The sequence below is a fragment of the Sus scrofa genome, chromosome 15, assembly GCF_054392235.1.
Source record: "Sus scrofa isolate SSC_HxYL_T2T_F1_AM1 chromosome 15, Sscrofa_HxYL_maternal_Yorkshire_Landrace_v2.0, whole genome shotgun sequence".
Classification (NCBI taxonomy): domain Eukaryota; kingdom Metazoa; phylum Chordata; class Mammalia; order Artiodactyla; family Suidae; genus Sus; species Sus scrofa.
The window spans coordinates 126,526,656-126,551,994 of record NC_139397.1 but is presented as its reverse complement, the minus strand read 5'-3'; the positions used below and the strand labels follow the sequence as shown (position 1 = coordinate 126,551,994).

General features: G+C 35.6%; 2 protein-coding genes across 34 annotated transcripts in view; one reads left to right on the top strand and one right to left on the bottom strand.

The window, feature by feature from the left end:
• Window positions 1-25,339, bottom strand: part of MAP2 (microtubule associated protein 2) — a 300,883-nt gene that overhangs the window by 269,951 nt on the left and 5,593 nt on the right. The gene's annotated exons all lie outside the window — the stretch shown is intronic.
• Window positions 8,089-25,339, top strand: part of LOC146396117 (uncharacterized) — a 192,420-nt gene continuing 175,169 nt past the window's right edge. Inside the window, exon 1 of the mRNA XM_084999112.1 lies at window positions 8,089-8,206. Coding sequence (XP_084855238.1) covers window positions 8,089-8,206 — 118 coding nt within the window. The remainder of the gene's footprint in view (window positions 8,207-25,339) is intronic.

The window sequence follows — 25,339 nt, the reverse complement described above, 5'->3', positions numbered from 1 at the left end:
CAAGTGTTTTTCATATTATTTCCAAGGATCGCCGAATAGCAAACTAGATCTCAATAATGACTCAGTTTGAAAAAGAGTCATTAAAACTAAATTCCAGGTTAAGTAAATAACTTACATACTCCTGTATGAGTTCCTGTAATGAGATCTAAGTCATATTCTAATTTTCCTTTTCCCTCTAGCAAACTATTTTAAAGCAATTTTATTAAGCTGCAACCACTGAATTACAACTCTTTTCAAGAATTCAAATTTTAGACCAATAGTTCTGTTTCCTCATACATAATACTGACTGGATGGATTTAATATGTCTATATTTGACCTGACCATGTAGATGTAATTCAAGTTTTTTAAATTATAAGATACTAGTTAGTATACGAGAATGTTAACCATATATTATTTGAGAATAATAATTTTCTTATTGAGACTGAAAAATATAATTAATCCTGGAGCAAAGACAAATACTGAATGTTATGGGAATATAAATTTCATATTTACTTCTTCCTTCCCCAAGGAAGAGTTAAAGTTAGAGGTCCTAATTCCTTCACTGATTGGAGACAAATACACTAAATTTCTGATCACTTTGCTAGTTTTAATGGTTAGTCTTAGTTAATCATTTACTGCCATTAAATTAAGTTCGCCTAAGCAAAAGAATATAGATTTCAAGTATACTAGCACCCTTGTTGACCTTATGAAATGCTAAAATTATTGTCACTTAAGCAAAATATTTAACTATTATACATAGGAAATTCTTATAATACTTTTCAGTAGTCAAGTAGTATATTCATTTTTTTAACTAAATTTGATTGAAGTATAATTGACTTAAAGTTGGGTTAGTTTCAGATATACAGCAAAGTAAATCATATACATATATCCACTCCTTCTCAGATTCTTTTCCCATATAGGTTATTAAACAGAATTGAGTAGATTACCCTGTGCTGCACAGTAGGTCCTTGTTGATCATCTATCTTATATATAGTAGTGTGTATGTCAATCCCAACCCCCTAATTTATCCCTCCCCAACTTTAGCATAAATTTGGCTTTTGGTAACCATAAATTTGACTTCAAAGTCTTTGTGTCTGTTTCTGTTTTCTAAGTTCTTTCGTATATTTTTTATTAGATTCCACATATTAGTGATCTCACATGATATTTGTCTTTGTCTTATTTCACTTGGTGTAGTAATTTCTAGGTCCTTCCATGTTGCTACAAATGGTATTATCTCATTCTTCTTTTATACTTTAGTAATATTTCATTATAGATGTACTGACTCTTCTTTATACAGTCCTCTGTTGATGGACATTTAGGTTGCTTGCATATCTTGGCTATTATAAATAGGGCTGTGATGAATATTGGGGTGCATGTATCTCTTTGAATTATTATTATCTCCAGGCCTGGGATTGTTGAATCATATGGTACTTCTACATTTAGTTTTTTAAGGAACCTCCAAACTGTTCTCCATAGAAAGTGCACCAGCTTACATTCCCACCAACAGTATAGGAGAGTTTCCTTTTCTCCATACCCTCTCCAGCTTTCATTGTTTGTAGACTTTTTGATGATGGCCATTTTGACTTGTGTGAGGTCAAACCTCATGGCAGTTTTGATTTTCATTTCCCTAAAAATTAGTGATGATGGGAAACTTTTCATGGGCTTTTTGGCTATCTGTCTGTCTTCCTTGGAGAAATGTCTGTTTAGATCTTCTGAGCATTTTGTAATTGGGTTTTTTTTTTTTTTGGTATAAAGCTATATGAGATGTTTGTATATTATGGAGATTAATCCCTTATTGGTAGCTTTGTTTGCAAATATTTTCTCCCATTCTGTGTGGTGACTTTTCATTTTGTTTATGTTTCCTTTGCTTTGCAAAAGCTTTTAAGCTTAAGTCCAATTTGTTTATTTTTATTTTCATCACTCTAGGAGGTGGGTCAAAAAAGATATTGCTGTAATTATGTGAAACAGTGTTCTGTTTACATTTTCCTCCAAGAGTTTTACAGTATCGGGTCTTATGTTTAGGTCTTTAATCCATTTTCAATTTATTTTTGTGAATGGTGTTAAAGAGTATTCTAATTTCATTCCTTTGCATGTAGCTGTCCAGTTTTCCCAGCATCACTTATTGAAGAAATTTTCTTTGTGGTAGACTAACTGACAAAAGGTATGTGGGTTTATTTCTGAGCTTTCTATGTTGTTCCACTGATTTATACACATTTTTGTACCAGTACCATACTCTTTTGATGACTATATCTTTGTAAAAAAGTCTGAAGTTGGGAAGCCTAATTCCTTCAGTTCCATTTTTGTTTTTCAGGATTGCTTTGGCTATTTGGGGGTCTTATTTTTAATTTTTATTATTTATTTATTTATTTAGGGCCACACCATAGCATATAGAAGTTCTCAGGCTGAAGGTTGAATTGGAGATGCAGCTGCCAGCCCACATCACAGCCACAGCAATGTGGGATCTGTGTCACATATGCAACCCATACCACAGCTCACAGCAATGCCAGATGCCTGACCCAATAAGTGAGGCCAGGGCTCGAACCTGCATCCTCATGGATACTAGTTGGATTCGTTTCTGCTGTGCCACAACAGGAACTCCAGCTGTTGGGGGTCTTTTGTGTCTCTGTACATATTTAAAAAATTTTTGTTCTAGTTGTGAAAAATGTCATTGATAGCCTGACAGAGATTGTACTGAATCTATAGATTACCTTGCATAGCATCGTCATTTTGACAATATTGATTCTTCCCAACCAAGAGCATGGTATATCTTTCCACTGTTTTTGTCATCTTTGATTTCCTTCATTAGTATCTTAAAATTTTCAGAGTACAGATCTTTTGCCTCTTTAGGTAGGTTAATTTCTATGGTAAATGGGATTGTTTCCTTACTTTCTCTTTCTAATCTTTCATTGTTAATATGTATTAATTAATACACATTAATTTCTATGTACTAATTTTGTATCTTGCAATTTACCAAAGTCATTGATGAGCTCTAATGGTTTTATGATAGTATCTTTAGGATTTTTTATGTATGGTATCATGTCTTCTGAAAACAATGACGGTATTACTTCTCTTTTCCAAATTTGCATTCTTTTTCTTTTTCTTCTCTGATTCCATGGCTAGGGCTTCCAAAATTATGTTGAGTAAAAGTGGTCATTTTTGTCTTGTTCCTGATCTTAGCATGAAAGCTTTTGTTTTTCACCATTGAGAATGATGTTATCTGTGAATTTGTCTAACATGGCCTTTTTTATATTAGGTAGATCCCCTCCATGCCCAATTTCTGGAGTTTCTATCAAAAATGGGTGTTGAATTTTGTGAAAAGCTTTTTCTTCATCTGTTTTGATGATCATATGGTTTTTGTTCTTCAGTTTGTTAATGTGGTGTTCCACATTGATTGATTTGAGAATACTGAAGAATCCCTGGGATAAATCCCACTTGATCATGGTATATGATCCTTTTAATGTTATTGGGTTCAATCTGCTAATATTTTATTGAGGATTTTTGTATCTGTATTCATCAATTATATTGGTCCATAATTTTCCTTCTTTTTCTTTTAATAGCCTCACCTGTGGCATATGGATGTTCTTAGATTAGAGGTGGAACTAGAGCTGGAGCTGCCAGCCTGCACCACAGTTACAGCAGTGCTGGATCTAAGCAGCATCTGCAACCTCTGCTGCAACTTGCAACAATGCCAGATCCTTAACCCAATGAGCAAGGCTAGAGAGCAAACCCACATCCTCACAGACACTATGTCAGGTTTTTTACCTGCTGAGCCACAGTAGGAGCCCTGTATTTTCTTTTTTTGTGTGGTGTCTTTGTCTGGTTTTGGTATCAGGATGATGATGGCCTCAGAGAATGAGCCTGGGAGCATTTCTTCCTCTGGAATTTTTTAGAAGAATTTCAGAAAGACAGGTGTTAACTCTTCTCTAAATGTCTGATAGAATTCACCTGTGAAGCTCCCCTGGACTTTTGTTTTTTGGATGATTTTAAATTACATTTTAAATTTCAGAACTTGTGATTGGTGTATTCATATTTTCTATTTCTTCCTGCTTCAATCTTGTAAGGTTGTACCTTTCTAAGAATTTGTCCATTTCTTCTAGGTTGTCCATTTTATTGGCTTATAAGTTGTTTGTAGTAGGCTCTTATGACCCTTTGTATTTCTGTGTTGTCAGTTGTAATTGCTCCTTTTTCATTTCTAATTTTATTGATTTGAGACCTCTCCCTTTTTATCTTGATGAGTCTGGTTAAAGGTTTATCAATTTCGTTCATCTTTTCAAAGAACCAGCCCTTAGATTCACTTATCTTTCTATTGTTTTCTTTGTCTCCATCTCATTTATATCTGTTCTGTTCTTTATGATTTCTTTCCTTCTACTAACTTTGGGTTTTCTTTCTTTTCTTTCTCTAGGTGCTTTAGGTGTAAGGTTTGGTTGTTTATTTGGGATTTTTCTTCTTTACTAAGATGAAATTGTATTGCTATAAACTTCCCTCTGAGAACTGCTTTTGCAGTGTCCTATAGGTTTTGAATCATGGTGTCATCATTGTCATTTGTCTCTAGGTATTTTTGATTTCCTCTTTGATTTCTTCAGTGATTCACTTGTTTAGCATATTGTTTACCCTCCATTTCTTTTGGTGTTGTGTAGTTTTTTTCTTGTGGCTGATTTCTAGTCTTATAGCATTGTGGTCAGAAAAAATGCTTGATATAATTTCAATTTTCTTAAATTTACCAAGGCTTGAATGTTCCATGTGCATTTGAGAAGAAAATGTACTTTGCTGTTTTCAGATGCAATGTTCTATAAATGTCAATTAAGCCTATCTGGTCTATTGCATCAGTTAAGGCCTGTATTTCTTTATTGATTTTCGTCTGTATGATCTGTCTGTTGCTGAGAGTGGGTGTTTAAAAACCCCACTATTATTGTGTTATTGTTGATTTCTCCTTTTATGGCTGTCAGCAGTTACTTTGTATTGAGGTGTTCTAGTTGGGTGCATATATATTTTATTTTAATACTTTTATGTTTGCCTTTACTGATGAGCTTTCCCATTTACAACTCTTTTATCTTCTTGGATTGATCCCTTGATCACTTGGTAATGTTCTTGTCTCCTATAAAATTATTTTGAAGTTTATATTATATGATATGAGTATTGCTACTCCAGCTTTCCTTTGATTTCCATTTACATGGAATATCTTCTTCCATTACTTCACTTTCAGTCAGTATGAGTCCCTAGATCTGAAGTGGACAGATATATATCCTGTAGACAGTATATATACAAGTCTTGGTTCTATATTCATTCAGCCAGTCTATGCCTTTTGGTTGGAAGATTTAATCCACTTACATGCAATATAATTATTGATATGTATGTACTTACAGCCATATTGTTAATTGTTTTGGATTTGTTATTGTTGGGTTTTTTTATTCCCTTTCCCTTTTGTTCTCTTCTCTCATGATGTGATGACTATCTTTAGCAGTTTATTTGAATTAATTTTTTTTTTATGAGTGCACTTGTTGTAGTTTTTTGGTTTGTTGTTCCCAGGAGGATTTGATAGAGCATTATATATATAATTGTTTTAAGTTGCTGGACTCTTAATTTAAAATTGTTTTTCAGCAGTTCCCATTGTGGCTCCAGCGGATTAAGAACCAGCATGGTGTCCATGAGGATGTGGGTTTGATCCCAGGTCTCTCTCAGTGCACTAAGGATCTGGCGGCATAGGTCACAGATGCTGCTAGGATCCAGTGTTTCTGTGGTACATGCCTGCAGCTGCAGCTTTAATTTGACTTACAGCCCAAGAACATCCATATGCTGTGGATGTAGACATAAAAGGAAAAAAAATGCTTTTTCAATATTCTTCATTCATCCTCTCCTCTTCTCATGTTTGTTGGTTTTGATATCATATTTGTCTGTGGGAGATTTCCTACTTTTATTTTATGTTTGCCTTTACTGGTGAGCTTTCCCATTTATAATTTTCTTGTTTCTAATTGTGGTCTTTTTTTCTTTTCAACCTAGAGAAGTTTCTTTAGCATTTGTTATAAAGCTGGTTTGGTTACACTGAATTCTTTTAGCTTTTTCTTGTCTGTAAAGCTTTTGATTTCTCTGTTAAATCTGAATGAGAGCCTTGCTGAGTAGAGTATTCTTGGTTGAAGGTTTTTTTCCCTTTCATCACCTTAAATGTATCATGCCATTCCCTTCTGGACTGTAGAGTTTCTACTGAAAAATCAGCTGATAACCATATGGGAGTTCCCTTATATGTTATTTGTTGCTTTTCCCTTGTGGATTGTAATTTTTTTTCTTTGGATTAACATTCGTCATTTGATTAATATGTGTCTTGATGTGTTTCTCCTAGGGTTTATCCTGTATGATACTGTCTTGTGCTTCCTCAAATTGATTGTTTCTTTTCCCATATTAAGGAAGTCTTTGGCTATAATATCTTCAAATATTTTCTAAGGCCCTTTTTCTCGCTCTTCTCCTTCTGGGACCTCTATGATGCGAATGTTGGTACATTTGATGTAGACCCAGAGGCCCCTTAGACTGTCCTCATTTTTTCATTCTTTTTAATTTTTTTCCTGTGGTAGTATTTCCACTATTCTTCCAACTCACTAATTCATTCTTCTGCCTTAGTTATTCAGCTGTTGATTCCTTTTAGTGTATTTTCCATTTCAGATACAGTATTATTCATTTGTGCTTGTTATTTAAATCTTTCAGCTTTTTGTAATATATTTATTTAAACTTCTCAATCTCTGCATCCCTTCTTTTTCTGAGATCTTGGATCATCCTTACTATCATTACTTTTAATTCTTTTTCAGGTATACTGCCTATTTCCTCTTCATTTAGTTATTTGTGGGAATTTTTACCTTGTTCCTTTACTGGAAGCATATTTCTTTCTCTACGATCTCATTTTGTCTTTCTATGCTTGTGGTCTTTTCTGCAGGCTGTAGGGTTTTAATTCCTCTTGTTTCTGGTGTCTGCCCTCTTAAGGGTAAGGTTAGTTCAGGGGCCTGTGCGGGTTTCATGGTTGGAGGAACTGTGCCTTCCCACTGGTAGGTGGAGTGGGATCTTGTCCCTCTGGTGGTCAGGGCAATGTCAAGGGGTGTGTTTAGAGGTGACTATTGACTTAGTATGACTTTAGACAGCCTGTCACCTAAAGTGTATGCTGGCCTTTATCCCCTCAATAGGAAGTGTGCTTGATGTTGTGGTGATCTGAGACTGTGCTGGATATTGAGCCAGGCTTCTGTTTGCTCTATGGTTGTCACTGCCCTGTAAGGGGCAAGATGTCCTCACTAGTTGCTGGAGTAGCAGCTCCCAGACCTGTTTATGAGCTGTGGTTCTGGTCTGCAGTGTGAGGTAAGTATGTTTGCAGCATTCCCAATGGGAAAGGAGCCACTGAGTATTCCTCCCCTGGAGTTGTTCACCAGTGTGTGTGCTCTGTTGTATCACTTTTTCCTCATTGTATGTGCTCACAGTACACCGTTACTGGTGCTGCTCTTGATCCAACATAACTGTGGGTATGTCTTTTACTGGTATGTCTTTAACTGTCAGGAGCTGTCATCACTAGATCACCAGTGCAGATCCATGAGCTCAGGACTCAGGATTTCATTATTTGTGCTCCTGGGCCTGCTGTGGGATTTATAGAAGCAGCTCATGGCCTGGCCCAACTCTCATGAGTACATGTCCACAAATCCCACAGCTGCTCAAGCAAGACCCAAAGACCCATCTCAGGTGCAGGAACACTCATCCATTCAGATGTTCCACTAACGCTGAATTTATATGGCCAGCATTGGAGGTGTAAATCCACGATTTATGCAGTGGGGAGAAGATATTTCAGCTACTCCTTCCTCATCACAGGGCTGTTTTTAGTATCATCTTTTTCCTCAGCATGTGCTGGCCATTATCCCCTTAGAAATGGGTATACAGGTGTAATAATTGGTATCTAGTCCTGAAGTTCTTGGTAGTGGTAGCAACTTACATGCACAACCAGAGCTGGGCAGCATCTAGGGATGCAGTCTACAAGGGAGGGTGCAGTACAAGGGAGGGTGCAGTGGCTTATGTGACCCCTCCTGGAGCCCAGCATTGGCCAGCAATTCACACACAGAACAGGCCCTTCAGTGGTGGCTGTCAGCCATGCACACTCCCAAGGAAGCAAGGGAAGAGGTCAGTGCCGTTATGGGATTCTTGCTGGCAGCAGCAGCAGAGGTGGTGGGCCACATGTGTGCTCCCAAAGATGGAGAGGCAGAGGCTGGTGCCTCAGCAGTGGTGGTGGGCCATGCGAGCTCTCAGTGAATCAGGGCAGTAGTTGGTACCTGGTCACAGGATCCCTGGAAGTGGCAGCAGAGAGCTGTGCTTGCTCCCAGGAAGGGGGCAGGGAGAGGTCAGTTCCTAGTCACAGTCACAGTTCCTCTGAGGTCAGTAGCAGCAATGGGCCTCTCTAGTTCCCAGGAAGGCAGAGGCAGTGACTGTCACCTGATCATGAGATCCTCAGTGGAGGCAGTGGTCTGCTCCCGCCTCTGGGGTCTGAGATAACTTTGGTGGCTAGCACCCGCCGCAGGAGCTAAAGCAAGTAATGCCTGCTCCTGAGAGCCCATATATTGAGAAAGCACCTCCTGATCCTTCCTCTCCCCTCCCCAACAAAGCACCCTGCCTTTCTGGCAAGCTCAGACTCCTGCTAAGTCTCCCTTGGCTACAGGTTACAGTGCACCACATCCTAGCTCCCTCTGGTTGTCTCCTTTTAGCAAACCCCATTTCCCTCTCAATCTGACTTTCAAAGCCCAAGCCTCAGCACCCAGGCCCTGCCCACCTCAGGAGACCAGCATTTTAGGCTGGGGTGTGCTGGGTGGTGGCACCAGCCAACTGTCAAATAGTATATTCTTAAAAACGGTTTTGCTTGGGAGGTTTGTTTAGTGTAAAGAATTCAGAGTCATGCCAAGTGGGAAAAGTGAGACCCATAACCTAATCCTTTTTCAGCTGACAGTTTTTTCTCTTAGCAGTTAAATATTCTCATTTTTCAATAGTACTGTTGAAACATTTTAGAACGCATTAAGAGTCTTTTTTTCTGAAAACTCATTGAGTATTTGAACTCCAGCACAGTGCCTGACATCCTGCCACCCTTTTCACATAAGTTCTCTATCACAGTTAAATCTCACAAGAACCCTTTGAGAAAAGAATTACCTAAGGTGAAAAAGCCTACAGTTTCACCAGGCTAACACTATATAAAAATGAAATAATTTCTCTTTGCTAGTGGATGGGGAAGAGATTGGGAGCATATATCAAGAACTATGAGAAAAATACTTGGGATACCAAGTATTGGATTGAAGTTAGGTCCCTAGATGGAAACTTATTATAGTAGACAAATACCCATTTAATCAAAGCAATTAGTAGCAAAAGCTAAACAGAACCATAAACTAGAACTGTTTAGGTCAAAAAATAATCACTGAGTGTGCAGTGTAGACTGGTCACACTGCTAGGTACCGGATTTACAATAATGAATAGTTCCTTCACTGAAGAAGCATAAATATTCAGTAGGAGAGAGTTACGAAAGCTGATCTTGTTTTGAAAAATGAAAAGCAATTAGCCTGGGGGTAAAACCTATAATAGGAAGAATAGAAGTAATGTGTGGAAAACTACAGTAGTTTGGTAATTTTGAGGGAGGCCAAAATACAGGCAGGAAGTGGCTGAAAATAAGACTGAAGAGATAAGCATGTTTATGGATTTGCATGGCTTTATAGATTTTGTTAAAAAGACACTTAAGGAAGGATTTTAAACAGATGAATGACACATAGTTGTCATTAGTCTGGTTAGACAGGCAGTTTAGAAAGATCACTCTGGTTCATCTAAAGACTGAATATAATGTGAAAAGATTGAAAGTAGAAAAATCAATAAGCTAATTGGAGAATCAATTCAGTGAAATAGAGAGGAAAAGAAAAATTTGAAAGAAATATATCTTTAGGAAATACATTAGTAGTCTAGGATAACTTTTGGTACCTTGGAATAGTTCCATTACCTAAAATAGGGTCTGCAAAGGCAATGTAGGATGGATGTTGAAATAAGTTTCTTTATGAACATGATGAGTTTCAAGTGCTTATAGAACGCAAGTGGAGCCATTTGGCAGGCAGTGGGATATAGAAGTCTAACTCTCAGAAAGAAGCCCAAGCTGGAGATACAGAAGAGAGTTGTCAGAATAAAGATGGTTATAAAGCTCGGAATGTGGAACAAATCAACCAGTAAGAATGATAGACCCAAACAAAACAGTGTGTGTGTGTGGTGTGTGTGTGTGTGTGTGTGTGTGTGTGTGTGTGTGTGTGTGTGTGATGGTAGGGAAAGGGGAAGATGCCAAAATTTAAGCTGGTAATTAAATATTTATTTGTTAATCAAATCCCTTATTATTTAAAATTTGTTGTTGTTGTTGCTGCTTTTTCAGGGCCACACTTGCAGCATATGGAAGTTCCCATGCTGGGGGCTGAATCTGAGCTACAGTTGCTGGCCTACACCATAGCAACAGCAATGCCAAATCCAAGCCATGTCTGTGACCTACACCACAGCCCACAGCAATGGCAGAAACTTAACCTACTGAATAAGGCTAGAGATCAAACTCACATCTTCATGGATACTAATTGGGATTGTTACTGTTGAGCCACAGCAGAAACTCCAAACCCCTTATTATTTCAAGCATTAACTGAGATATAGTCTTTAGCTGTTTCAACTACAGAAATTATTCATTAGCCTATATAAGCTTTATGATCATATAAAAGGCAAAATTATGGATATTTCATAAAAATGTATATAAGACCCCCCCATGCCCAAATTTTAGAATTTGAAGTTCTTTTATTCCTTCACTTCCACAGTTTGTGTAAAACCCAATTATAAATCAATATATTTACAGTTTTCTTTCCTCATTGATATTTTTTTTCATTACAGAACCATGACATCTCATTGAGATTAAATACCATGAATAGATCAGTTCAAATGAATATATGCCTGTATGAGTTATACATAGCACTCTGGACTTTTTCTGAAGCACTTAAATTTGCATAAAAATACAAAAAAAACCCTATTTTATTTGTGAAAGTCCTTGGATTTGAAACCTTTCACAGATTTTTTTCCTATGGTTAATACAGAAAATACTGACCTGGCTCATGTATAATCTTCATATTTTGTTCCCATGTGGTACTGTCTACATTGTATTCAAAGCCCTCTGTTTTGATTCATAAAACCACATGAATTGAAATGCAACTCATGCCAGCACTAGTTCAACTTACAGTCCTGCTATGGTACTAATGCAGTGAATTGCTCAGTTTTGTCCCTGGTTATCTTGTAATTTGGATTCAGTCCCAGCAGAGCTGAAGGACTGTTCCTTGATTAATTCAACTTCTCAGAGTACCAGACAATCTGTGGGTTGTGTCCACTTAGGTCTTTGTAAATCACTTCCCTCTCAGCCTTTCGATTCATTTGTAACTTGGGCATAGTAGAAAAATCTCCCTGAACCCTTTTCTCACTGTGATTGCATTGGGCATTGTCTGAAAGAAAGGCTCTCATTAATCCTCTTTGATAATTTACATTTTCATTCTAGTTCCCAAACAGCTGGCCTCTGCTTTGAAAAATGGTACAATAAATCCTAGGAAACACCTCCGTCTTTTTCCTTTCCTTTCCAAAGCATCATGTTTCTAAAGGAATTATATATGAAGTAGAAGACATTCTCAGATAATATAAATGGATAGATGAAGATCATGTAGGGCTAATAATAAATTAAAAGGGTTTATGAGAGGTATCCATAATAAGTACAATGGATGGATTGTTTTAAGACTTATACACAAGAAATAAAACATGGTATCATATATTATGTGTGGAAAACTCTCAAGACTCCACATGAAAACTATTAGAACTGATAAATTTAGCAACGTAGCATAAGATTAACATATTTCTTTCTGACAATGAAACATCAAGAAGTTAAAAAAAAAAAAACCTTTTAAAATTGCATCAAAAAATAAAAATAAATAAATAAAACTGACCTTAGGATTAAACCTAGGAAGGTGAAAGACATATACCTATAAAACTACAGAAACATTGATAAATGAAACTATAAAACATTGATAAATGAAATTGAGAACTATAAAACATTGATAAACGAAATTGAAAATGATTCAAAGAAATGGGAAGCTATTTCACACTCTCAGAGAAGAATTAACATTGTTAAAATAGCCATACTACCCAAAGCAATGTACAGATTTAATGTGATCCCTATTAGATTACCTTTATTTTTCACAGGAACAAATGAAATTTTTGGATTATATGTTCACAAGAACAATCCTGAGGGGAAAAAAAAACGAAGCTTGAGGCATAATCCTAGATTTCAGACAATACTACAAAGCTACAGTACTCAAGCAAGCATGGAATTAACACAAAAACAGACATATGGATCAACGGAACAGTATAGAGAACTCAGAAATAAACCCACACACCTAGAGTCAATTAATCTTCAACAAAGAGGCAAGAGTATACAATGGTGAAAAGACAGTCTCTTCAGCAATTGGTATTGGGAAAGCTGAACAGTGGCAGGCAAATCAATGAAACTGGAACACACCCTCACTCTATGAACAAAAATAAACTCAGAATGGCTTAAAAACTTAAATATAAGACATGACAATACAAAACTTCTAGAAGAGAACATAGGCAAAACATTCTCTGACATTCACCATACAAATGTTTTCTTAGGTCACTTTCCCAAAGCAATTGAAATAAAAGTAAAAATAAACAAATGAGACCTAATCAAACTTATAAGCCTTTGCGCAGCAAAGGAAACCATAAACAAAATGAAAAGACAACAAAAGGACTGGGAGAAAATATTCACAAATAATGCAACTGACAAGGGATTAATTTCCAAAATATACAAACTCAGACAGCTTAATATTTAAAAAACAAACAAACCAATCGAAAAATGGGCAGATGACTTAAATAGACATTTATCTAAAGAAGACATATCAACAGCCAAGAGCACATGAAAAGATGCTCAGTGTTGTAAATTATTAGAGAAGTGCAAATCTAAACTAGCATGAAGTATCACCTCACACCAATCAGAATGGCCACAATTAAAAAGTCTACAAATAAATGATGGAGAGGGTGTAGAGAAATGGGAACCCTCCTATATTGTTGGTGGGAATGTAAATTGGTACAGCCACTATGAACAGTATGCAGATTCCTTAAAAAAATTAAAAATAGAGTTGTCATATGATCTTTCAATCCCATTCCTGGGCATATATCTGCAGAAAACCATAACCATAATTTGAAAAGACACATGAGTGTACCTCAGTGTTCACAGCAGCACTATCTACAATAGCCAAGACATGGAAGTGATCTAAATGTCCACTGATAGGTGAATGGATAGAGAAGATATGGAATATATATATACAATGGAATATTACTCAGCCATAAAAAAGAACTAATGCTATTTGCAGCAACATGGATAGACCTAGAGATTATCATACTAAGTGAGGTAAATAAGAAAGAGAAAGACAAATATCATATGATGTCACTTGTATTTGGAATCTAAAGCATGATATACATGTTATTATGTAAGAAACAGAAACAGATTCATAGACAGAGAAAATAAACTTATGGTTACCAAAGGGGAAAGGGGGTGGGGAAGGGATAAATAAGGAAGTTTGGATTAACAGATATAAACTATTATATAAAAAAGACATAAAAAACAAGGTCCTTTGGTATACCACAGGGAACTATACTCAGTGTTCTGGAAAAAACCATAATGAGAAGAATATGAAAAAGACTATATATATTATTTTTATAAAACTGAATCACTTCACTGTATACCAGAAACTAACACAACACTGTAAATCAACTATACATCAATTAAAAAATATAGTATCTTATATATTAGTAAAATATTTTATTGCCTTTCTATTGGAAAATAATGCATTCAAATGCAATTCTTTTTTTCTTTAAAATCCACACTAGCTATGAGACAGGCAAATATTTTCCAAGTGTGTAGAGTTGCATCCATCATTTCCTAAAGCCTTGTCTTAGTCTCATCTTTTCAACTGTTCCAATTATTTGTATCACTCATTTTCACACATAACCATATTATAACTTGGCTCTTATTTAAGGCTATCACATATGTGCTTCCTTCTCTAAGTTCTTTTAAACAAGTAAATTAGTGATGTGATGTGCTAAGTGTTCATATATAGCCTGTTTGGTTCTCCCAAGGATGTGAGGCCATGTCTTCTCAACTCCAGCACAAAGCTCCTAGAAGGTAAGGATGCAGTCTTGTTTTTTTTCTACTGCTGTCATGGCTCATCACCATCAGGGGCTCATAACTGATTCTTTAAAAACATTTGCTGAATACACAGTGGATGCTCACAATGGTATGATCTGTTCCTCTGAAAAGCACCTCATAATTCCAAGGAATTCACCTTCCCTGTGATATTCAGTTTTTCTTAATAAAAGTATATGTATCTGTCCAGGCTTCTAATCACTGAAATTTTTTGCGGGGCAAATAGCTATTCAACATGACAAACTGCTTAGTGCAAAAGTTTGAAGTTTATCCCCTCATTGTGTTCTAGACAATTGAGGCCCAGAGTCAAATGACTTTCCAAAGGACTCAATAAGATGGTAGAGTGATAATGTTTAATATGTCTTAAAGAAAGGTAAAGACTGGGTATTTCAGACATGGAATTGTTGCTTTTTTTTTTTTTTAAGAGAGATACAATATTGATTCCTTCAAATCTTATCAGTCTGAAAAAGAAAAGCGTGACCATTATTTTCTTGGTATAGTACTAAACAAGCTGTGTTCATTCAAAAACAGTTACTGATCACTTCCTTCAACCACACAATTTTCTTAATAGTGGGGTATCCTGCACTGTGTAAATAAGCAAACAAAAATTATATAGTGACTAAGGTATCATATTCTTTACCTTAAAACTGAGATTATTGAAGTTTTCAAAGACGTTTAAAAAGTACTCTATGAAAATGTGCATAGCTCACATAAATCTAAACACAATGTAATAGTGATTAATTTATCATGATAAAGTTACTGTGTAGACTATAACAAACAATGATATAATAAGGATATGAAGGATATTATTTACATCTTCCAAATATATTCAGTGCCTGTCTCATGTCTATTCATGTATACCCCAGTATCAACTAGCGGGCTGATGTAATACTTTTTTTTTTTAGCATGACTTAAAATTTCATGAACAGCTTAGCTTTATGCCCCGTAGTTCAAAAATGACTGACATGACCTAAAGATGCTAGACATTTGTAAACCTGCCCACATTGACTTTTTCAATGGAATTACAATTGTGGCACATAAAGCATTTTGTTCAGTTTCACTTCCTGAAGAACAAAATCCCTGTCCTAAAATATAGCTTTAATTTGACTTCTAGATTCTTAGATCTAAAATGAACAAAACACAAGAAACTCTTGGCAAGTATCCGCATTTTAAAGATAATGAAACAAGGACTAAGGAGGTTGAAGTCTGGTTTGGACTTTAGATTTTTTTGTTGTTGTTGTTCTTTCCTCCTTTACAAGTCCATGCAAAGAAAGCTGCCTTTTGTAAACCACACACATGTATCTTGATCAAAGAAATATATGCATTAATAAATGGGGATCTGGGGTTCCCGTCAAGGAGCAGCATAAAAGAATCCGACTAGGAACCATGAGGTTGTGGGTTCGATCCCTGGTCTCACTCAGTGGGTTAAGGATCCAGCGTTGCTGTGAGCTGTGGTGTAGGTCACAGACATGGCTTGGATCTGGCGTTGCTGTGGCTGTGATGTAGGGCAGCAGCTGTAGCTCTGATTAGACCCCTAGCCTGGGAATCTCCATACGCCGCAGATGCAGCTCTAAAAAAAAGGATAAAAGACAAATAAATAAATAAATGGGGACCTTAACAATCACAACTAGTTGTAGAACTAAGTAATCACATACATGCAGTTTTGTAAATGACAAAACAGAGCATCAATATGGGTTCGAAGAAATAACAATACAAAAAAAAGCTGGGATTATACAAAGTAATCTTCATAAGAGGCCCCCCTCTGTTCTCTATTTTTTCCTAACCTCAGAAATGGAGAAGACATTTTTTATAAACCTTCAGTCATCATCATGTTTTGTATAATTTCAAATGTGTAACTTTTCAATATTATTAACGTAAATGGGAAAGCATAAAAGTTAGTAAACTATACTTAAGTGTAAAATGAAGTGAAATGAAATTTTTTTAAGAGTTTGTCATAGATTTTTCCAACATGGGGTCCATTTTTATTCTATTACTAGATTATATCATAACTAACTGTGTTACACAGTTATCCCAAATTTGAGGTACTGTTTGTATGTTAACTCCAGCCTGTGTTGTGGACCTAGATTTTATGAAGATGGTATGTAATAGTAGATCTGACCACCAGAGTGCTGTGTTATTAGTTTTCACATAAGGTTAGTTTTCACTCCATCTGGAGGGCTGTACTGACCTGAGTCCAGAAATGGCTGAATAAGTGCCACTATAAGTCAACAGCACTTCTCTGAGCAGGAGCATTTTTTAGGCGTCACTTGGCCTGAACCAGGGCTCCTTAGCTCAGATTCTCCACATACACAACCTTCTCTGCAGGACTGAGAACCTCTAAGGGGCATAACAACTTGGGAAAGGAAATAGCAATTGCTCTCATTTTCTTTCCAGAGAAAGGATTCTGAATAAATTCAGTAAAGTGGTTCACACAGTAAACTATATTTTACCACAAGATATAAAGTCATGATTATTTCATTTGTTACAAAATCCCCCGTGGCTGCTCTCATGTTTTTTGATACGTTTTGTGATGTGAAAAGTAACTTTACATAATACAGAAACATGAGCAATTTTTCACCTTGAAATGGTTATTTTAAAATGATAAAATGGATGTTCTCAAGGTTACATATATATGTGTGCTCCACTTACATCCTTCTTTATAGATCATCTCCATGTACATCTGATATATATGATAAAATGTGGATTTTTTTTTAGCGTGAGAAATTCAAATTGAATTTTCTTTAGGAAAACATGATGCCATTTTTTCATTATGACTAACTAAATATTATTTAATCTGGCCCTCTTGCTGATGTTTGAGATTCTTTGTATGTTTCACTACAAATGAAATTAGTACAGGGTCACGCCCATTATGATCCCTATAAATGTTCCCAGGCAATGGTATTTGTTGAAACCTTCTTCTAACTATATCTATGGCCCACCACTCACCATATTGTCTATGTTTCAGTCTAACTGAAATGTATCTTGTTATAATTTCTAATTCTCTGTGATGCTAAACCACCCAAAACAATTACAGTAAAACAACTCACCTTAACACAGGTATTGACAAAGTGGAACAAACCTCTGTCTAATCACCAGGGGCTTTCTAATTTATCTTTTTTCTTGTATAATATTCTCTTTTTTCTAACATTTAAAGGAGGACATTGTCATTTCCCATGATACTTCCTTGACTATGTCAAAGAAACATTATTGGTCATATCTAATTGATAATATATTTTTTAGGTGAATAGTCACATGAAAAGCTCTCTTGACCATTATATAATTTGTAGAAGAGTCACTCAAATACATTTCACTATTAACTTAATAGGATGGTCAAAATTCGTCTAATTATTTAATTCCAGTGTATTAACAAACTTTATTATTAAATGTAAATGGCAATAGTATCATTTTACATGATTAGAAGGTAAAACAAAACAAAACAAAACAAAAAGTCAGAACTCAGTTCCTATACTATGACATGATTCAGATTTCACTTTGGAGTGAGAAATATCATGTAGCATTCTGGAGAGAAAGAACAGTGCTTAATATCTGATTTCTAATCCCCAGAATATTTCCACGCCCATGCATTCATAAAAGTGAGAAAAAATCTGGGTCTCAGCAGCTTCACACCAGGACTACTGATATCCTGAGTGTTGAAAAATGGTATTAAAAGCATAGCAAAAAGTTCAGAAGCAACAAATTTTCTCATTTTTAAAAGGGTAGCAGGTTTAACAGATGTTCTCCAATATCATAATCACATGCAATTTACAGTTTATTTTTGAGAAAATGATTTCATTTGTGGAAACTGAATAACAAGAGCAATGCAACCTGTCCTAATTGAATAGCAAACATGGTTGAAATGCCGTGTCACCTTCACTCACTCCCAGAAAGGAAATTCTCTGGTCAAAAACTTTAATGATAAGTGGATATCTAATGAAAACACAGAAAGTAGGTTTATTTATACCTTACCTTGTTCTAAAAAGGATTCAAATAAATTACAGAGGGAAATCAGAAGAAAATAAAGCATGAAATAGTTAGCATGTGAAATGTATACTACAGGTTTTGCACAGTTACTTGAAATAGGACTCAACTTTATTCTGAGGTTATTAGAGGCCAAGGAAAAAATGGAAACCCAACCAGCACCTATAATGATAAAACCACGTTACTGGCTTAAGACAAAGTCTGCAGTTTCTAACATGTGTTGACCTGAAAGAAATCTAAAGATTCCCCCTATGAGTCTTCATAAAGGGAAACATATAACCGTTATCCTTAGATAGTCTTTATGTATTTGTGGTCTCTTAAAAGTATGGTTAAAATAATTTTAAAGACAGTTTCTAGATTCATGTTCAACCAAGACACGTTATGCCAGGTGGTGGCAAACTACAACCCAATGGTCAATGGACTTATGTGTTTTTATAAATAAAGTTTTATTGGAACACTGTAATACCCATTTGTTTACATATTGTTTACGGCTGCTTTCTTGTTACAACAGCAGAGCTAAGTGATTCCAACAGAAAGCACGTGTGGCCCACAAAGCCTAAAAATTTTTTATCTGCACTTTACATAATAGCTTGCCAACTCTGCCATTTGATATTATTTATAAAGATATATTCTTAGAATTCAATTATTTAAAATCAGAAGTAAATATCTAACAAAAATGTGTTTGTAATCTTTTGCAAGAAAATCTGTGGTTACTTAATTATATACACACATACTATTAATTTTCAATAACTGTTTACTAAAGTAATTTGTGAAGACACATTTCCAATATGGCCCAGAAATCAGAGAAGGACTTGAATTGAAAGTTTCCCTTAATTCTTTGCTTAGTTTTCCAAAGCTAATGTCCTTTTAAAAGTACATATTTTGCATACACATGACATAACCCCAGTAGGAGCTCATATTACTCACTAATAACTACAGTTCTACATGCCTTCTAACTCTTTGGGTCCTTCCCAAGTCTGTCTTTCTGAACTTTTTGACACTGGCATTTCTCACCCCATCTCTATCAGTACCACCCACCTCCATTCTTAGATATTTCTTAGCTGTTTGTGAAAATGTCTGCAACCATAGCTCCTAAACAAGTCCCTTAGTCTCTCCCTCTAAATAGATCTCTGTGTCTCTACGCCACGCCACATATAGAAATTCTAGACCGGCCACTATGCCCTTTCCGATTTTTCTTGCTAATCTTAAAACACCACATTCCTTACCCCACTCCCCAAGTCAAAATACTTCACTGACTCCAATGGCCTTATGATAAAACCAAAACTCCTACTAAGCCCAGTATTTAATGGCCTCTATAAATCCAAGACCACCTACCCATCCTACTCTTCTCCAAATGGAACCACCCATTGCTGACAATTTGGCTTATCTTGCTCTTTGTCACCTCAGTGTCTGGCTTTTCCTATGGTCCCACCTAAGTGCTTTGCCAAACCCAGCCACTGATGTATCCCCATTCCACATCCTACATCCCATGTGAAACCTCTGGCTTCTGCACATGGTGATAAATTTCCCTCCTCTTAATTTTCATAGCACTTACCAAATCTCTTTTTTTTTTTTAACCATTTGCCTTATTATACATTATATTCTTTTTAATATTAGCTTTATGTCCTATGTCTCTAGTGAGTGGCAACGACAGGAGAACAATATGCTTATATTTTACATTCCATAGAATAAGCATGGTTGCACATAGAAAAAAATCAATCACCTTTTTTAAAGCCTTTTATCAACTCTTCGAACTAACAGTTTATATTTGATATCTACTGACATCTCAATATTAAAAGGCCTATATTTAAATAAAATTCCAAAAACACTAATTAGAGTTTAATATAATAATAAGAATTATTTGTTGGTTTGTCACTCATATTTTTAATAATTGAGTCTTTGCAAGTCTGGGAGATAGATATATCACTCTACCTAAAGGTTTCACATTAAAGCAATTTACATCATACAGTTAATCCTAAAAACAAAACAAAATGGAAGTCAAGGAAAGAAAATACTGTTGAAGAAAAATCAACAGTATTTCAATTCTCCACTGTAAAATAAAATACTATTTTTCTCCAAATTATGTGACATTTTGAAAATGCCCTGCAAATAACATTACATAAAGGAATAAAAAAATAATAGTTTTTCAACTGAGGAAGTGCCTAGGAATTATGAATTATGCCAAAAGTATAATCAGTCAAATGTCTGGCAAATTTTATTTAAAGCTAAATTTACAGAGCATTATATTAGGTCTACAGATATCTAAAAGGTGCTTTAGATATTTTAGGATAAGCAATGCATACATGAACAGGTACACTAATCATTAACCTCAAACTTGATCCAAGATCATCATGAGATTGGATAAGTTCACTTACTAAACTCTCAGGATATTTAGGCCATTGCCTATAAGAAGCAAAATATGTATAACTCTGTTATTTAGTTTATTTATAAATTTCAGGAACATGTTGCTGCTACTTGGTACCTGGTCTTGTACAAAACTAAAGCTGCTAAGGGGAAATAAACAAAGAATACATTTATATTGAAACTAAAATCATTATTGTGACTACTTTTCTCAAACATGGATTTTCTCTTTAGATTAAAAATAAAAACGTAGTTTCAAGTACAAAAAGGCTACAAGGGGTTAAGATTATTTAGACATATAACTTTCCAATATATCAAGAAAATGACACAATTTGGGTTACCTATGAGTAGAGCATTGGGTCAGATCAACAAGTCTAATCTTATTTCCACCATTGATTTCTAATTTTCTAAATGATTTCTCTCGTGATTTAACACATTGGTGAATAAGACAGAGATATATCTGCAGGGATTTAGGAGATATAATTAATCTTTGAAAGTTTTTATGAGATTCTCAAAAAAAAAAAAAAATCTTGCTTCTGCTACCTTAAAGAATAGAATGAACTGCAAGTTAAAAGTTAAAGCCTTTGTCTTGGTCCAGGGGACCAATGTGGCTTGTTGCCTGCCTTCTGCTGATTTCTTGTTCCTCTACTCTCTACCATATTCATTAGACTTCAGTGGCCTTGGTCTTCTATTATTAGTTTCTCACATAAGCCAGGCTTCTTCCTGATTTCAGGCTATTACTTTTTCTGTTCTCTCTGCTTGAAAACCCTTCCCCTGACAGTCACATGCCTGGCTCTTCTCATTACTCATGTCTCCAAGGGATGCCTAGTCCATTCCTGACAAGGCTTTTGGGATGGATGTTATTATTTGATCTTTCTTACAGAATTTTTTGTATCTGAAATGCCCATTCATTTCTTGATTTACTTGTTAATTTCTGTATCCTACTACTAGAATATAAGCTCCATGAGGGCAGGAATTTGTATGGTTTATCCCAATATCCTACACATTCAGAAAAGTCCCTGTGTGTATTAAGGACCCAATAACCATTTGTTGAGTAAATAAAGGATTGATTTATGGACCATGATATTAGAAATACTTAGAGCTGGCTAGCCTGATATTTAAGTGGAAGAAAAACAGAGTATCTATTTGCCCTGCAATGTTCAGGATTAAAACATTAAACTTTATATTTTGTGACCAGAGTTCCTGTCATGATGCAGTGGAAATGAATTCAACTAGTAACTAAGAGGATGTGGGTTTGATCCCTGGCCTTGCTCAGTGGGTGAAGGATCCAGCACAGCCATAAGCTGCAGTGTAGGTCGCAAATGTGGCTTGGATCCCTGTGAACCGAAAGCTTCAATTTGACCCCTAGCCTGGGAACTTCCACATACTGCATGTGCGGCCCTAAAAAGAAAAAAAAAAAAATTCTGACCATGAATTTCATGCTTTTATAAATTTTCTTATTTAAAAATAAAAAATTCTGCAGGATAAAAATCATGTTTTTCTTATACATCTTTTTGTTTCAGCAACATAGATTAATTTTAGGGGACAGACAAGAATATCTGTGTAAGATTTGTTACATTTCAGAGCACAGTTTAAGAAAAACAATAAGGTATAATTTTGTAAGTACGAGGACTAATAATATCCCTATTGCACACACTAACTTTGCATAAGCAGTTTCACACTTATGTAGTATCTGTTAAGTGACATGTGCATATTATTCATAACACAAAACTTAAATGTTTTTAAAAATGAATTCTTCTCAAAATCATTTACTAAAAGATGTTATTTTAATTCTTTACAGATCATTCATATTTTCAGAATATCAAATTCCATAAACCACATCAAAGAAGAAGAGCACAGAATTTCTCATAAGATTTGCCTTCATAGGAATAGATTCTTGATGTGCAATTAGGATGGTTTTGTTGCTGTATTTATGGCTCAAAATAAAGATAACTTTAGGGGAAGACAATATGTACAGCCCATTCTTTCACAAACGTGCATGGAAAGTATTTTAAGGAATTCTGATCCATCTCCTCAGTGAAAAAAGAAAGTCCCTCTAATTCTAGAGATTAAACATGTTCATCCAGAGAATTAGGACACACTATATAACATTTTTTAATGGAAGACGACATTAGAATTCCTTCACTCCCTAGATAGTGGTATAGTTTCAGTTCTCAATAACTGGGTGTATGTTTCGCTTTAAATATTTAAGCATGATTTCTACTTAATTTCTTTCCTCCAAGATGCCCTCTTTGTCATTCAAATATCTGTCAACTTTATGACTGTAATGCCTAAGCAGCTTGGGTACAGGTGAAGCTCTACTGAACACAGTAACCATGGAAACACCTAATTCTTACTTAATTTGCTTCTCCTTGGATGAAGACAAAAAGAAAGAAAGAAAACGAGGAACAGAGCACTGAAGGAAGAGAAACAAAAAGAATTCCAAGAGTAGAAAAGTAAGAGGGAAAACAGGCACAGACACAGAGGTCCACAGCCCTTCTAGCTCACTTCCTTTAAACTAAAAATGTTAAAGCTGAGGAGATGCAAGAGGAAAGCTATTTTTGAGAAATTTCCTAGTGCTATAGGTCAGAAAAAAATTTCAACCTGGTTATTTTTGTTGGAGTCTCCCTGTATGTAGACCCAAATTTAAACATAAACTCAGTCAATCTGGAGGCATTAGTATGGACAATTCACATTCAGAAAAAAACTCCTTGGCTTTTCAAGTACCTTGAGTCCAGGCACACATCCCCAGAGAGTTTAAACTTCTGTCCTAAGAGATCCAAACCACAGGAGTGGCCCTGGAGCCTTGTCAACGTTTCCTGGACCAGGTTTAGTTTCACCACTTTCAGTAGTGGAGCTGGCATGGAGCTGGTTGGAATGGCCTTAGAATTCTGAGTCCCTCCCTCTTTTATAGTCATGTGAAAGTCACAGTTGAGTCACAAAGTAGGGCAGGTATGACTGTCACCCCACCCATATGTCAGGGAACAGAAATATAACCAGAATTGGAAGCAGACAGTCAGAGCGGGATGGTTCTTCACTGGCATCCCTTACCAAGAGCTAAGTCTTAAACCTGATTCCACTACGTAGAATCCCAGAGAAGTCCCTTAGCCACTCCCCATCCCAGGAATGATGTACTTCTATGTACATCGGAGGTTCATAACATTTGCTCTTAACAGTCCCTCCTCCTCTTCAAACATCATCTAACTCAAATATAATTAGCAAGTCTTAAGAGAAAATGTCCCTTCCATCATGGGACAGAGGCACAGAAGAATACATTTTATGGTTCTGGATGTATAATCACATAATACTTCTAAGCTACTAATTAATAAGGTTATAAAAAGCTACTCTGTTATATAGACTATAAACATATTAAGTAAAAGGAAAACAATATTAAAAATCAGTTTACTCATTTTCTCTACCAGTTTTTTAATAGAAAACTTTGGATTCTTATCACAAAACCTGATGGTCAGTCTTTGGGAAGGGGCTGAAATAGGGCGGTGAGACTATCCAGGATTGTACAAAGTTGTTATAACCTACAGTTTTGATACAGTCCACCCTCATTTAATGTAGTCCTATTCAAGGTAAAACAAAACAAAATCAAAAATCATGGAAATAATAACTGAGCCTGAAGGTGAGAAGAACTTAAAAAAACAACGCACAAAATCTCAAATTCACCAAAAACCACTTAATAGTCTATAATATTTTTCACCATGTAATAAATGAATGAGGCAAATTTTAGAAATGCAATGGCCAAACCATTTTAATAAACACTAGATCATACTCACTTGGTTATTTATAAGAGACAGCTTCCATTAGAATGCTTAGTGCTTAATGCTTTCATTGTAACAAACTTTCTAAAGTTCCATCACTCCTGGCTTCTGCTGTTTAAATGAAGATAAAGCACATTTTCCATGCAAAAGCAGTGCCACTTGCACTTCTCTTCTTCTATTTTTTTAAATGGCTGTACCTGAACCATATGAAAGTTCCCCAGTCAAGGACTGGATCTGAGCTGCAGCTGCAGCAATGCCGGATTTTTAACCCACTGCCCTGGGCTGGGGATCAAATCTGTGCCTTTGCAGTCACCTGAGCTGCTGCAGTTGGATTCTTAACCCACTGCACCACAGTGGGAACCACCTGCATTTCTTTCTTTCTTTCTTTCCTTCCTTCCTTTTCTTTTCACCTGCACTTCTTAAAAGACAAATTTAAGTGACTAGGATTTCAATTTAGCACATTTGGTCAACATGGAGAGGTTCTGGTTTGAGCACAAGATTTAGCTTTATCATTTGCCTTCAATTATAGACAATGGAATTTGGACTCTCTCCCTCCAAACAGAAAAATAGAGTAATTGTTTGAAATTTGTCTAATTCGACAAGTGATGGAATACTTCATTAATAAATAATTGTTATTGTTTTTCCTTTAAAACTGTATTTAATATCAATGTTCTCATAGGAACATCAAAGTATAATTTTAAATTTTCCATGAATCAATTGATTATATAACAGTTTATCTCAACTATGTAAAATGGCACATATAGATAGAAGGCTAACTCTGTGATTATTACACACACACACACACATACAATCATACACACAAATATCACCATGCTAGCCCTTTGTGAAACATAAGGACGTCAAATCTGTTAGACTAATAATTTGTTACAGGTATTATGACTTCATATTCTTGCCTACTAAACAAAGAAATTATATGCTACAGACTGAAGATTTTTGCTCAAACAATAAGTATGTGCAGTAAATT